Source organism: Sapajus apella, unplaced genomic scaffold (assembly GCF_009761245.1).
Source record: "Sapajus apella isolate SASKATOON/1434 unplaced genomic scaffold, GSC_monkey_1.0 scaffold48, whole genome shotgun sequence".
In the NCBI taxonomy this organism is placed as follows: domain Eukaryota; kingdom Metazoa; phylum Chordata; class Mammalia; order Primates; family Cebidae; genus Sapajus; species Sapajus apella.
The window spans coordinates 16,646,470-16,662,137 of record NW_022436988.1 but is presented as its reverse complement, the minus strand read 5'-3'; the positions used below and the strand labels follow the sequence as shown (position 1 = coordinate 16,662,137).

The following is a 15,668-nucleotide window of genomic DNA, read 5'->3' as shown; positions in this document are numbered from 1 at the left end:
CAAGATTTTATCATCTTCATAATACAAGAAAAGATGATACGTAGAACTGGATCACTTGGCCCTTTCTCTTCTTATCTTCTCCCAGTTCAGAATGTTTGCATCTTTTAATAGCCAGCATTCTCTTAGATCTGCAGTTGGGCTCAATGCACTCAAGCCTTAGCACAATCTTCTTTGTAGTTTTAGCCTTTTTCTGGAAAATCGGCTTAGCTTGCCCACCATTGCCACTCTACTTCCTGTCATAACGCTGCTTTCCCTGGGCATACAGAGAATCCTTGCCCTTCTCATACTGTGTCACTTTGTGGGGTTGGTGCTTGCCACACTTCTTACAGAAAGTCCGGTGGGTTTTAGGAATGTTCAGCATGTTTGCGTAAGCACTATCAGCATGGAAAGCTAGGCTTATATTTTTAAGACACAGAAGAATCATATGTCACACTAAGCCATTTGTCTCCCATGCTCACTTATTTTTTTCTCTTTACACTTACTGTTATTAGTAATAAATAACATGATCATTGTTATTAATAATTGCATATACACTGTTTTACAAGACAATTATCAGCTCATTTGGTACTGATCAGATTATCTATCTATCTAAATTAAGACTGTCTTGGTTCCAACTGCCTGAAATATCAGCCTAAACTGACTTAAGCTAGAAAAAAATTTCTTGGCTTACCTAACTTTGAAGTCCAGGCACCACTAGCCAGAGCTGGATTCAGGGTCAGGTGATGTCATCAGGACTCAGTTTCTCCCTGTGGATCAGTTGTGCTTTTTCCTGTATAGACTTCAGTTGCTGACACTGTAAGAAAAATGGCTGCAGTACATTCAACCCCCCTTGGCTTCTCAGAATTTAGATTCAGCTGGAAGGAGCATCAGTTTCTTTCCCAGAAGCCTCAGCAAGTCTCACAGTGTCTCATTGGCTCTTATAGGGTCATATGTCCTACCCTGAGCCAATCCCTGTGCTCAGGGCTGTGAGGCTCGGATTGGCCAGTTAGTGTCACATGCCATCCTGCATCCCTGGAGGAGTTAGCTCTTCAGGAACCACATGGTCTAAGAGTTGGGGAGAGGTGAATTCTCAAAGGGAAATTGTGGGCTTTTATTACCAGGAAAGGGAATGGGTATTTGTTGGCAAAACAACTAATGTTCATTGCATGGTATTAGTCTCTTTTTATAGGTCAGCAGCAGATCAGAGGACTTAGTGGATTTGGGTTAGAGTCTTGGTTTCTGATTTCAGCTTTCTTGCCTGTGAAGTCACATCCTCCAAGTAAATGTTCCTTGTGTTTTATGTTCTTTTGATAAAAGTTTGGATAATTTTTAACAGGAAGAGCAAGAGTCAAGAGAGGTGGGGTGAACCTTAGCAATGGGTGAATGTGGTGTTTTTCCTATACTGGTGTGCTTAATGTGACTCAGCTTCAGTGACAGTAAATTCCATTCCCTGGGCTACTCTGTTCCCATGGGAAAGATCCGTAGAGACCCAACTTAGTATCTGCCCTTGGATCTGGCTGTTATGTTCAGGAAGCAGGATCTTGTACTATAGATACAGATGTGCGATGTGTTCTAGACAGGGATGTCAACTGTACTCTTGAAGTGTATCTGGGAGCTGGCCTCGTTTAGAAGTCCTCCTAGATCTCTCACGGCATATTATCCATAGTTCATTTTAGCATGGCCTGAGATGTTTTCTCATTTTGACTTTGACAGTTTTGCTTTTATGTTTGAGAAACCACTTTAGCTTCTTCAGAAGGAGTGAGTATAGTAAGTCATGCTGTTTTCTGACAAACCCGAAAAAGCAACTGAATAGAGCATGCGTTGTATTGAGATCCACACTATAGCTAAGTGACCCTACTATGATTCAGGTAGACCTTGGAAACTAGTTATCGGGACTTGATTAACAAAGGTAATTGGGATAGCTATCCACTTCAGAGGAAAGCATCTGGGTCATAAATTGAGTCATTTCCTCTCAAAGCTCCTGAAATTCATAGTTCAGCCCTTAATCTCTACTTACATATTAATGTTATCGAGATCTCTCTGGCTAATGTGTTTGGTGATTAATGTTGATAGTGGTCTTTGTGATCATCCCTCATAGCCAGATTTAGGTTTAGCTAGTCCTTATCAGTGACTTGCAGATACACTTATTTCTCCAATGGCTATTCTTTGCGTAATCATTACCAGTGTATTGAGATGGAGAAAATAGGTGAAAATAATTCCTCTTTCAAGTAGGTAAAGTAATTACATAGAATAATACTTTATTTTGTATACGTATTATATGTTGAGATCAGTAAAGTGCTTTCAGCTTTATATAGGTATAGGCTGGGTGTGGTGGCTCATGCCTGTTATCCCAGCACTTGGGAGGCCAAAGGGGGATGATCTTTTGAGGCCAAGAGTTTAAGACTAGGGTAAACAACATAGCAAGACCCTGCCTCTACAAAAAATAAAGAAAATTAGTCGGGTGTGGTGGCATGCATCTATAGTTCCAGCTTCTTGGGAGGCTGAGGCAGGAGGATCATTCTGGAGTTTGAGTCTGCAGTGAGCTATGATTGCACCATTACACTCCAGCATGGGCTGCACAGCAAGACTCTGTCTCTTTAAAAAAAAAAAAAATTTATATAAAGCAAAAATAAGGAATTTTAGGGACATAATAGTAGCTAACACTTACTGAGCACTTATGTCCCAGGCATTTCTTTAAGTACTTTATACGTATTATTTCACTTAATCCTTACAGTAACCCTAGGAGGTAGGTATTAGTTGTCTTCCCAGTTTAGAGGTGAGCAAGTTGAAATAATCCATGTTAAGCCACTTGCCCCAGGCCGTGCAGCTGGAGAGTGGTGCAGCTGGTGAATTCTGAACACAGGTCCTCTGGTTCCCACTCTGTGCACTGGATCACTGTGCTACACTCATTCCTAAGAAAGATTTTATCTGGTATGTTATTAGCTTTGCTTTTCTTACTACTTCTTTTTGTATTAGTTGTCTAGATATGTCACTTTGTGGGGTTGGCAAGCACCAACCCCACAGAGTGACACAGTACAAGAAGGGTAGGGATTCTCTGTATGTCTAGGGCTGGGAGTTCTGTAGGGAAGATTTGCTAATTCTAGGGCCTCTGGTTATTGCTGTTATCTGGCAAGCAGTGCATGCTTGTCTTTATTAGTAGTTCTCAACTAGAGCTGATTTTGCCCTCTCCGGACAGTTACTGGAGATATATTTGGTTGTTACAAGTCAGAGGATGTGCTACTGGCATCTGTTGGTAGGGACTAGGGGTACCGACTGCTAAATAACCTACAATGCACATAATGGCCCACAGCAAAAAATTACTGCACCCAAAATGTTAATAGCATTGATATTTTATATCTGGACTATATCATCAGATAGTAATTATTTTGCAATACCACTCTTTGTCTAATGGGCAACATTGCTGTAGTAATACAGACATTATTTTTGACTTTGATGAATAATTGATTTCACCCAAATCAATATATGTTTGTATGAAACGCATACATACCAACCATGACTTAAATATTTAAATCCCCTTCAACTAAACTCGGAGTTACAGTCCCCCAAAGGAAAGCTGAGAGAGTTTGAAGGGAAACCAGGTAAAGACCAAGGACACAGTACTCTTTTTTTTTGGGGGGGTGGTTATCTTAATAACACAGATTTCTTTTTTTATATTAAAAGTGTTAATTTAGGCTTGGTGCAGTGGCTGTCTCCTGTAATCCTAGCACTGGGAGGCTGAGGCAGGAGGATCACTTGAGCCCAGGAATTTGAGACCAGCCTGGGTAACGTAGGGAGACCCTATCTCTACAAATACATACATACATACATACAATTTCACTGCACATGGTGGTACATGCCTGTAGTTCCAGCTACTTGAGATACTGATTTAGGAGGATCCCTTGAACCTGGCACATCGAGGCTGTAGTAAGCGGTGATTGTGCCACTCCACTAGAGCCTGGGTAACAGAGTGAGACAGAAAAGTGTTAAAATAAAAATTCAAACTGAGAAAAGTAGAGAATATTATATTGTACCACATGTATAAATCATCAGTATTGAACAAATGCTGACAAATACTGTTGAAGTCCTTTTTCAACACTTCTGATCTCATTGCTTAGCTATTTCTACAGTTTTGGTAGACCACGAAGCTCAAAAGCTGAAGGGGCTTAGACAGATGTCTGTCATCTTGCCTCCTGCCACTCTCTATGGGCTGCACTCCCCACCCCCCCGTCTTGTACTGCAGTTTATTGGCAGCAGATGGCTACAGCACAGCTAGGAGGGGGCAGAGCCGTGTGTCATTATCAAAGCCAGGAAGGCTGGCAGAAAACATGTAGGCTGGAGGCAGGCAGAAGGGACAAAGAAGTACGGTGAGGCCAGCTGGTTAAGGTGGAAGGTAGGGAAGAGCAGGAGAGAGAGAAGGGGGATGCAGGCACAAAAAGCAATCTGTAAATTGACAGAGATGGTCAGCAAAAGTGGCTGTTGGGAGCAGTATTGTTAATGTCAGGTCAAAGGAGTTAGGTCTTCTCTGTCCAAGTTTTCTGCTCCTGCCATGAGTGATATAGCTGGGGGGAGAAACAATGTGTAAACTCCCACTATTTCTTACTTGGACTATTTTAGTGATCTCTTAACTAATGGCAGTGCTTGCCATTTCTTCACCTGTGGCAAGCCTGTGGTTTCTTCTACTTCTGACCAGTTCTTTATAGAGCTGGTAGGACTTATATTTGATAGATTCCTTCCTTATTTAAAAACATTTCATCATGCTGCATTGCCTATGGAATAAAACCCTAGCTTCTTGTCGTGACATTTGAGGTCATTCTTAGCCTCTCTTACTCTTCTAATGTACCTTGAGTTTAAGCTGTGTATTTTTTCCCCTTGGTGATTTCACTTGAACTCTTCTCTCTGAGGGCAAAACTCGCATTTGCCCTCCCTATCATCTGTGTGTTGAACTCCTTTTCACCTTTTCAATCAGCTCATGCCTTTAGGCAGATGGAATAAGTCTTTTTTTGTAATTGTTCATTTGTGCTTTGCCTCTCTTGCTAGAGTCTGAGTTTCTTGAAAGCAGTGGTGACATGCCTCATCTTTGCATTCATTGCTGCTAGCACAGGGCCTGGCCCTTGAGAAATGTTTGTTGAGTTGAATTAATGGACAGTTCAAACAGTTCCAACCAGTTTTTTAATTGGTGGTTTGAAAGAATCCTGCATGGTATAGATTTTGGTTTTCTGCAGTCATGGTCATAGAACTGTGAGACTGAAATTAGGAAACTGAAATTTGGAGGTTTGGATGTAAAAAGTTTCTGTCCGTTTGGTTAAAAAAGGGAATCCTTTTTATGGTTTGTTGTGTACTTTGCAGTATTCGCAGGCATATTTCATTTATAAATTTAATATATTGTTGGTATGATCCTGGTTTATGATTGACATTTTGCCTGAATCTTAGTAAAGACTTCATACAATATCAAAGAGAAGTATAGATTTTGTAGCATCAATAGCTGCTGCTTAGCTGTGACCTTGATCAAAAGGCTAGCTGAGAGTATTCAGATAGATAATTAAGCCAGCTGAGATAGGAATGGGGCTAGAATTTATAATTAATAAGTTTTTAAAACCTTCTCTTGTTCTTTCTCTCTGTCTGTAGGATTTTTGTCCCTGAGTCATGGAAGACAGAAGAGCTGAAAAGTCATGTGAACAAGCATGTGAATCACTGAAGAGGCAGGACTATGAAATGGCCCTCAAGCACTGCACAGAGGCCCTTCTTTCTCTTGGCCAGTACTCCATGGCAGACTTCACAGGGCCTTGTCCATTGGAAATAGAACGCATCAAAATCGAGAGTCTTCTTTACAGAATTGCCTCATTTTTGCAACTGGTGAGTAAACACTGTCAATAAGCCAGTGCTGAACTATGTAAAATGGCCTTTTTCATTGAGTGGGGACTACACAAATAGCTAATTCTGGGCCAAAGAGATGTGAGTGAAGTGGCTGCTGATTGCTGAATATCTTTGATGGCAAGGTAACTATGCTTTTGAACCTTGAAAATTGTACTACTGTAGGGCATTTTGGATTATGCACTCACTCAACAAGTATTTATTGAGTATGTACTGTGTACTAAACACTATTCTAAGTTCTTGTTATATATATTGATGAAAGAGAAAGATACTTTCTTTATGATACTTTTTCTAGTAGGGGAACAGAAAATAAACAATAGACATAAAAAATAAGCACCATAGATTGTTAAAAGGTAGTAATTGCATGAAAAAAGGAGAACAGGGCAGGGGAGATTGGGAGTATTGGGGTTAGAGATGGGGTTACAATTTTAAATAGAGTCGTCAGGGCAGGCCTTATTGCAAAGGTGATGACTGGAGGCAAGCGGGTGAGCCATGAGTAAATCTGGAGGAAGAGCATTGCAGGCAACGGAAACAGACCCAGTAGCAGAACATTGCCTGCTGTGCTTGAGGAGCAGCTAGGAGCACTCAAGTAGAGTGCTCACGGTGGAGAGGTGGGAGGACCAAAGCCTGTGGGGCCTGCTGGCTTGTGGAAAGGACTTTGGTTTTTATTCTGTGTGAGTTGGGGAGCTTTTGCAGGGCTTTGGGCAGAGGATTGACGTGATCTAATTCAACGGGAATTATTTGACTTCTGTGCAGAGAATAAACTGTAAAGGGATAAGCGTTGATGCAAGGAGAGTAGGCTGGAGACTATTAGAATAATCCAGGACGGAGTGGCTCAGATCAAAGTGGTGGCAGTGGAGATAGTGAGAAGTAGCTAGGTTCTGGTTTATACATTGAAAGTAGGAGCAATCAGGTTTCCTCATGTATTGAATGCAGGGAATGAGGGGGAGCGGTTGCAGTTACTTACCTCGATTGTTTTTGTCTGAACGATTGGAAGAATGGTGTTTCCTTCAACTGGGGTTAGAAGGCTACGGCTGGGGAGAAGGTTTTGTGGGAGAAGGTGGGAGTTCAGTTTTGGACATACCAAGTTTGAGATGTCATTCAGACACCCAGCTGAAGACACTGAGTAAGCTGTCTGATATGCACGAATGGACTTTGGGAGAGAGAGTCATTGAAGAGTGTGGGACAGAAGTGCTGTGTGATGTCTCGAGCCTGCATAGAATCACAGAGGGAATGAGCGTCATAGAGAAGAGGCGAGGACTGAGGGCCGAGTCTTGGGCCGCTACAGCGTCAAGAGGTTGAGGAGCAGAGCAGGAACCAGCAAAGCAACCTAAAGAGCAACCATGAGGAAAGGGGAAAGTGTGAGAGTAAGGAGTCCTGGTGGCCGCATGGAGGAAGGAAGTGTGTCCAAGTGAGAAGATGTTGAATGGTGTCAGCAGCTGCCAATAAAGCCGTGAGATTGTGTCTGAGTGGGGGCATGTGAATCCGTGTGGGTCCATGTGGATGCAGTGGAGGTCACTGGTGATCTCATGAGAGTGGCTTCCTTGGAGTAGTGGGTAAAAGTCTGCTTAAAAGAGGGCTTAGGAGTGAATCGGGGAAAGGAATGGAAATACATCAACATAGACAACCCTTGAGGAGTTTTGCCACGAAGAGACACCAAAAAAAAAAGAGAGAAAGGAAAAGCAAACAGAAAAGAAAAAGGAATGGTAGCTAGTGGGAGAGGTAAAGTCAAGGGAAGTATTTTTTTAGATGGGAGAAATAACTGTATTTCTGTATAGAAATTAAGCAATCAAAGGCAAAAAATTAATGATGTAGGACAAGTCGAGGAGGCTTGCTGGAGTGCTGTGCCTGCGTAGGCAGCTGAGTGGATCTGCACAGGCATAGGTTGACTTCAGAAGGGAGCATGGGAGTACGTCTGCTAACAGGTAGAAGGAAGACAGAGTGTATGCTGGGAAGTGGGTAGACAGGGTGGTGACAGTCTGAAAATTTTCTTCTGTGGCTTCAGTTTTCTCAGTAAAGCTGTTGGCTGAGAAGGAGGTGCTGGTGAGTTAGGTGCTGGTGAGAAGGAGGTGCTGGTGAGTTGGAGAAGGTGAGAAGTAGGGGTGGAAGTCCATGGACTAGGAAGTATACTATGATGTTTATTTGTAGAGTGCCCTGTAATCCTCAGAGAGCACATGTGTTAGCTTTGCTCTGTGAATATTAAGTTTACATTAATAATTAAACTTTGAAACAAAGCCAAGTTTCCCTTTGATAACACCTCTGTTAAAAGCAGCTCTTGAACTACTTAATTTTTTCTTGTATCTTTTATTTTGCAGAAAAACTATGTGCAAGCTGATGAAGATTGTAGACATGGTATGTTTAAAAATGGGACTCTTTTCAGTTATTTAATTGAGCAGTGTTTAAGGTTTGATTTTTTTTTTTTTTTTTCCTGGCTAATTTCAAAAGTGATGATAATATTTAAAAAACCCACCTTACTGTGGTGGCTAGTGACTGATTTGAACGATGACATTTCCGCTAAGCTGGGTGTACATGTGAATATTGCTCTTACTCATGAATGTTTAAGTTCTTACATTGATAATGTGTCCTTTTAAACTTTGTGTGAATAGTTCTAGTCCATAAGGGCCAAAGTTTAAGAAATGTAACTCACATTGAATAAACTGTTGAGCTTAGCTAGATACATTGAAAGGATGGGCCTGCCCCTCCGAAAATGCCTTTCCTCCTTGATCAGAAGATCTTCCTTAGAGAGGAGACGAGCTAGAATGCTTTTTAGTGATTTTTCCGTTTTTTTTTTTTCTTCCCTCTCTATGAGACAGAATCTTGCTCCATCTCCCAGGCTGGAGTTGGGTGGGGTGATCATGGCTCACCGTATCCTTTACCTCTCAGGCTCAAGCAGTCCTCCTGCCTCAGCCTCCCAAATAGTTGGGACTACAGGTGTGCGCCACCACACCTAGCTGATGTTTGTATTTTTTGTAGAAATGAGTTCACCATGTTGCCCAGACTCGTCTTTTACTTCTGGGCTTAAGGGATCTGCCCACCTTGGCCTCCCAAAGTGCTGGGATTACAGGTATGAGCCACCGCGCCTGGGCTCCTATTTCAGACAGGAAATTGAGATTAGTAAGATTCTTGCTCTTTGAGTACTTATTGGAATTCTTTTCTTTTGGTTGTTGCTGTTTGCTAGAATGACTCTAGGAGTGTGTGGGAGAAGAGTTCACTGTACATTCTCACACACATTTGGTGGAATTGTTTGCAGAGCTCAGTGATTTGACTAATACAGTGTTTCATTTATCCAGAATTTGGGGATAGTGATGCTGAGGTATTTAGCATGAGTTAATTTTTTTTTTCCTGCTTATCCCTTTGTTTCAACACTAAAAAGTATTAGACTGGGCACGCTGGCTCACCCCTGTAATCCCAGCATTTTGGGAGGCCATGGCGGGTGGATTACTTGAGGTCAGGAGTTTGAAACCAGCCTGGCCAGCATGGCGAAACCCTGTCTCTAGTAAAAATACAAAAATTAGCCAGGTGTGGAGGTGTGTGCCTGTAGTCCCAGCTACTCGGAAGGCTGAGGCAGGAGAATTGCTTCAACCTGAGAGGCAGAGGCTGCAGTGAGCCAATCTTGCACCACTGCTCTCCAGCCTGGGTGAAAGAATGAGACTCTGTCTAAAAAAAAAAAAAAAAAAAAAGAGTATTAACTATGTTTGCTATAAACCTTACAAAACTATATTACATACTCTTGTGGCCATTGAACATAATTTAACCATTCATTAAAGATTCAGTGACCTCTTTGTGAACCTCATTTCATGGAATTATATGCTTTGGGAGTTAACTAGAAATTAAGAGATATCTAGTACAATTTTGCTTTAAAAAAAATCCCTGCTATCTATGGGAATTTTAAAATTACAATGAGCAAACAGTAGTAAGTCAAATAATACAGAGGAATATGAAGATAATAATTTCTCCTTCCCCATCTGAAGAAATTATTGTTATTAGTTTGCCGTATGAGAAAGGTCTTCTGTGCCTTTCTCTGTAGTGACAAACACAGATGCTTATAATACATAAAGAGGGTTTTTCCTTTAAAAATTAAAGTTATAATGTAATCATCACCTAGCACCTTGCTTTCTTACATGTCAATATATCATGAATATTGTTCTAAATTTATACACTGGCTCCAATTCCTACTTAATATTCCATGTTGTGGATATACTACTACTTATTCAACCATTCCCATATTGATGGGCTTTCAGGTGGTTCTGGTTTTCTGGTTTGTCATTATAAACCATCCTGTAATAAAATGTTCTTTCTTATTGTTGCCCTTTTTTCTGTAGGATAGTCTTAAAAGTTGGATTTCTGGGTTAAGGAGTACATATACTTAATAATAATTTTAATAGACACTGTCAGATTACTTTCAGATGCGCACACCCACAGTGATATTAGAGACTGCCCAGTCTCTGTAATCTGTCATTGAAACCTCAGTGTTGAAATTTTGCCAATCTTGTGTGTCAGAAATACTTCCACTTTCTTCAGTTTTCATTGCCCTGAGTACTGGTGAAATTGATGCAGTCTTGTTATTTTGGAGATGTACAAACAAAAGTCTTAGAAAGCTCAATGACTTATGAAAAGTCATATAAAGATAAATGCTGAAGGAGCATATGGACAAATGGTGCATTATTCTGTTAATTGTTTTCCTTAGCATTTTAAAATTAGGTGCTATTTCACAACTTTTGAATCACTAGATTATAAGTTTAACCAATGCCTAAGATAAAGTTGTTGTCGTGAAATGAGTATATTCTTGTGGTGTTGGTGGAGTATGGAATGGAATGCAGCTTGGTAATATATTCATACCCTTTGACCCACTAATCTCATTTCTGGGATACTATCCTAAGTAAATAATCCAAAATAGAGAAAAAAATGTACGCAGAGTGGTGTTCCTTGCAGTGCTGTGTGTAAAAGTGAAAAATAGGTTAGCTTGCAATAAGGAAGGATTTCATTAATTACATTCTACACATTCCTTGTTCCCCTTTATGTGATAAGAACTTGGAAAATGGTCATTTTTTAATAAATGCAAAAGCAATATATACAAAGTCCTTTATTTGAAATAGACATTTGGAAAGATTAGCCAGTATTATACATGTATATTGGTAGTTGTAGAATTCTGCTTTTATATGTAATTTTTGTCTTTTTAACTTTTAGTACATTATTTTTGTGTAAAATGAAATACTATGGTTAGTTAGGAATAAAAAGCAAGATGAGAACCTCAATCTCTATTATAGTATTTTGTAATGCTAAGATGCTTCCAGGGATTGCTGTGGATAGCTCATATCTTAAGCAGCCCAGACGGTTGACTTCTTATACAGTTGTAGCCCTTTTTTTTTTTTTTTTTTTTTTTCATTTGAGACAGCATTTTGCACTATCACCCAGGCCGGAGTGCAGTGGTACAATCTTGGCTCACTGCAACCTCCACCTCCTGGGTTCAAGCGATTCTCCTGCCTCAGCCTCCCCAGTAGCTGGGATTACAGGCACCTGCTATCACGCCCGACTAATTTTTGTATTTTTGTAGAGATGGGGTTTCACCATGTTGGCCAGGCTGGTTTTGAACTCCTGACCTCAAGTGATCCGCCCGCCTTGGCCTTACAGTGTAGTCTTGATGTCTGTTCTCTTACTGTGAGGCTATCAGTTTGCTTTCCTTGCAACTCTTAACATGCCTCATTGCAGCTACTCTCCCTCTCTTCTCCATTTGCAGCTTCTGACCTACTGTGGGTTAGGAAATTAGACTAGTACTCTTCATCATGGAATTAAAAAAGTCTTTCCCTTTCCTTCTCCTTTCCCCCTTCTCTGTTCCCCCTTCTCCTTTCTCCATTCCCCCTTCCTTCTTTTCCATTCCCTTCCCCCTTCCCTTCTTCTTTGAGACTGAGTTTCGCTGTCACTTAGGCTGGAGTGCAGTGGCGCAATTTCGGCTCACTGCAATCTTTGCCTCCCGGGCTCAAGCAATTCTCCTGCCTCAGCCTCCTGAGTAACTGGGATTATAGGCTTCTACTACCATGCCCAGCTAATGTTTGTATTTTTAGTAGAGACGGAGTTTCACCATGTTGGCCAGGCTGGTCTCAAACTCCTAACCTCAAGTGATCTGCCTGCCTCAGCCTCCCAAAGTATTGGGATTTACGGTGTGAGCCGCTGTGCCCGGCCCATTATTTCTTTCTTATTATGAAAAATATAAGACATACAGGAAAGTAGAGGAAATGATATAATAAACTTACATTTTCTCAAAGCTATGATTGAACAACTAATGTTTTGCCATATTTATTTTTTTGGAAATAATTAAGAATAATTAAAGACATCATAACATTTACCCCTAAATACTTCAGTATGCCTCTCTAAAAAATAAAACCAAGACTGCATAACCAAAATATTGTTATTAACATAATAGAATTGATGTAATTCCCTAATAATTCCCTAACCTATCCAAAGCCCATTCCATAATCAGATTTACCTGTTTTTCTGTCCTCAGTTTTTTTTTTTAATGGCTGATTGGTTTAAACCAGGAACTGATTTAAGGTTATAAAATTTTAAAGTTGGAATTCTGCTTCAATAAGAGTAAATAGACTCTGAGTTAGGACTCAAGGGCATCTTTTTAAGTTCCTGGGTTTCAGTTCCAAGTTCATTGTTGTATTCTGGATAGTGATGGTTGCCAAGCCAGCAACCACTGGATAAGTAAGGTACTTAAGTCACTTTTGATTATCTGAACATCAGTTGTATTTGGCATAACACAGAAACTTTCATGAAATAATGATTCTATTTTTGCCTTTGAAATAGTCATTATATAGGAAACTTAAAATTTTTTACACTAAAAAAATGAATGAGGTAAATGGAAAAAGTAAAATCAAAAGAAAGTAATCTTGTCAACTAAGAGTATTGTACCATTTGTAATATGTAGGTTGAACTTAATCATCATAAACATCAATGAAAGTTTTTTATGAGGCTGTAAGATTTGTAAACCCTAGCTGAGAGTTCTGTTAATGTAAGAAATAATTGTTACAAACGAAGGGGCTTGGGTCATCTATTGGTGTTTATTATTGTGATACTTGGTCTGTGAAGTAAATGATTCAGTAGTCAGCAACGCCTGTTAAAGACGCTGACTGTTAGAAAAGGCAAATTGAAACTTCTACACTCTCTCTGGGGAAGAAGTGATATGTCTGTAACTACCTTTCTTCTCAGAAGAATTTATTTGTTTATTTGGAGACGCTGACTGTTAGAAAAGGCAAATTGAAACTTCCACATTCTCTCTGGGGAAGAAGTGGTATGTCTGTAACTACCTTTCTTCTCAGAAGAATTTATTTGTTTATTTGGAGATGCCATGTCATGGTGTTACCTGGGCTGGAGTACAGTGAGATTATAGCTCACTACAGCCTTGAAATCTGTGCTCAAGTGATCCTCCCGCATTAGCCTCCCCAGTAGCTAGGACAAGGGAGTATGCGCCAGTGCGCTTGATTCATTTTTGTTTTGTGTTTTTTTTGTAGAGATGGGGTTTCGCTTTGTTGCCCAGGCTGGTCTTGAGTGATCCAGGCTTCAAGTGACCCTTTTGTCTCATCCTCCCAAAGTGCTGGGATTATAGGTGTGAGCCTCTGCACCTGGCCCTCAGAAGAATTTTTAATTAAATAGTTTCCATGGTAATCAAACATTTTTTTGAAAAAATATTTAGCGAATAGGATAATGTTATTTATTTAGAATTATCTCAGGTTTGGGCCCTCTGATATATGTTATTTGGTCAAATTGTATTATCATTCCAGTTTTACAGATGAGCAAACAGACTTTGTGAAATTAAGTTACTTGCTTAAGAGTGCAGAGCCAATCCAGAAAGGAACTGTGGTTTTGAACTGAAGTCCTTCTGATCTGAAAGGGCATCCTGCTTCTCTTTATCCTCAACTACTACTTGTGTATGTTTCAGCGTTTTGCAGACGTTTTCATCTCCTTTAGCGTAACAGACTTGGAAAACAGGCACAAAAAGAGCTGTATTAAATTAAGCCCCAGGGTCACTTAAATAATTATAATATTAGTGTGGTGGACACAAGAATTTCAGTATTTAAGCTCCTGAGTTCTTCTATACAGTGTGTGTGGTTTTTTAATTACCCAGGCTTTTAAAATAGGGATGCAGTTCAACAACATTCCTCCCTCCCTCCCTCCCTCCTTCCCTCCTTCCCTCCTTCCCTCCTTCCCTCCTTCCCTCCTTCCCTTCTTCCCTCCTTCCCTCCTTCCCTCCTTCTCTCCTTCTCTCCTTCTCTCCTTCTCTCCTTCTCTCCTTCTCTCCTTCCTCCCTTCCTTCCTTCCTTCCTTTTGGGAGGGAGTCTCACTGTCACCCAGGCTGGAGTACAATGGTGTGATCACAGCCCACCTCAACTTTGCCAACCTTCTGGGTCTCAGGTGATCCTCCCACCCAGCTTTCCAGGTAGCTGGGACTACAGGCATGTGCCACCACAACCAGCTAATTTTTGTATTATTTATTTTTTTGTAGAAATGGTGTCTTGCCATGTTGTCCAGGCTGGTCTTGAACTACTGAGCTCAAGCAGTCCTCCTACCTCAGCCTCCCAAAGTGTTGGGATTACAGATGTGAGCCACTGCACCCAGCCTCAACAACATGTCTTATTCATTGTTTGTTAGATCCAGTTACATTGTTTTTTTAAAAAATAATATATGTAAGCAGTTTATTTGTTTTAAACTCTTTATTCTGAAATAATTATAGGTTTATAGGAAGTGGCAAAAATAGTACAGAGGGGTCCCATGTACCCTTCACTGAACATCTTATGTAACTCTAGCTCCAAATCAAAACCAGGAAATAAACATTACTACAGGAGTGTGTGTATTCGATGCCATTTGATCATGTGTGGATTGATTTAACCACTAACACAATTAAGATCCAGAGCTGCTCCAACATCGTGAACATCTCCCTGTGCTGCCTTCTGCCCTTTACAATTTTTTTTAAAAAAAAAACCTTCTGTTTTTGTTGTGTCTTTCTCAGGAAGTGTACTACTCCTTTACAGTCACACTCACCCACCCATCCCTACTACCATTCCTAACCCTTGGCAACCACTAATCTGTTCTTCATCTCTCTAATGTTGCCACTTTGAGAATGTTATAGAAATGGAATCATACAGCATATGACCTTTTCAATGGCTTTTTTCACTCACCGTGATCCTCTTGAGATCCATCCATGCTGCTTGTTTTGTTTTTTTGAGACAGAGTCTTGCTCTGTTGCCCAGGCTGTAGTGCAATGGGGTGATCTCAGCTCACTGCACCCTCTGCCTCCTGGGTACAAGCAATCAGCCTCCCAAGAAGCTAGGGTTATGGGCATGCGCCACCATGTCTGGCTAATTTTTGTATTTGTGGTAAGACTGGGTTTTGCCGTGTTGATCAGTCTGGTCTCAAACTCCTGGCCTCAGGTGAACTTCGTGCTTCACCCTCCCAAAGTGCTGGGATTACAGGCTCGGCCCTTATTTTCATTTTAAATTCAGTTCCTGAAGTGTTAGTTCTGAGAGCATGATTACATCTAAGCAGTGAGTCATTTTATTTAATTACTGACTAAAGGATTTAGTTTACAGTATATGGTAATGAAAAAAAATTTTCAGGAAAGTTTTTGGAAAAAATACCTTGATTAGGCTAAGCTCTTTAATAAAACACTTCAGAAATAACTAAGGATTTGATAAAAGAAGTAACCTAGAACAGGAGTGTGGTGACACGTGCCTGTAATCCCAGCCACTGCAGAGGCTGAAGTGGGAGAATTGCTTGAAATGGGGAGGCGGCGGTTGTAGTGAGCCGAAATCATGCCACTG

The 15,668-nt window shown here is 40.6% G+C and overlaps 1 protein-coding gene, 3 long non-coding RNA genes and 1 pseudogene across 13 annotated transcripts in view; 2 read left to right on the top strand and 3 right to left on the bottom strand.

Annotated features, from left to right (window-relative positions):
- Positions 1–876, bottom strand: part of LOC116525783 — a 3,730-nt gene extending 2,854 nt beyond the window's left edge. The window contains exon 1 of the long non-coding RNA XR_004257819.1: positions 671–876. This is a non-coding gene — a long non-coding RNA (uncharacterized LOC116525783). The remainder of the gene's footprint in view (positions 1–670) is intronic.
- The window catches only part of HELZ (helicase with zinc finger), a 184,086-nt gene that overhangs the window by 20,100 nt on the left and 148,318 nt on the right, over positions 1–15,668 (top strand). For all 10 annotated transcript variants that reach the window (XR_004257816.1, XM_032241947.1, XM_032241945.1 and 7 more), the window contains 2 exons: positions 5,605–5,832; positions 8,166–8,202. Coding sequence is in view for 8 of the 10 variants with exons in the window: in XM_032241945.1 (XP_032097836.1) it covers positions 5,623–5,832; positions 8,166–8,202 (247 nt within the window). In the remaining 2 variants the exon portion in view is untranslated. The remainder of the gene's footprint in view (positions 1–5,604; positions 5,833–8,165; positions 8,203–15,668) is intronic.
- LOC116525780 lies at positions 7–385 on the bottom strand (annotated as a pseudogene).
- On the top strand, positions 5,839–7,537 carry LOC116525782. Its single transcript, XR_004257818.1, has 2 exons — positions 5,839–6,946; positions 6,978–7,537. It is a non-coding gene; the product is annotated as an uncharacterized LOC116525782 (long non-coding RNA).
- The window catches only part of LOC116525781, a 15,475-nt gene continuing 6,447 nt past the window's right edge, over positions 6,641–15,668 (bottom strand). The window contains exons 2-3 of the long non-coding RNA XR_004257817.1: positions 8,602–8,604; positions 6,641–6,724 (exon numbers count right to left, since the gene is read on the bottom strand). This is a non-coding gene — a long non-coding RNA (uncharacterized LOC116525781). The remainder of the gene's footprint in view (positions 6,725–8,601; positions 8,605–15,668) is intronic.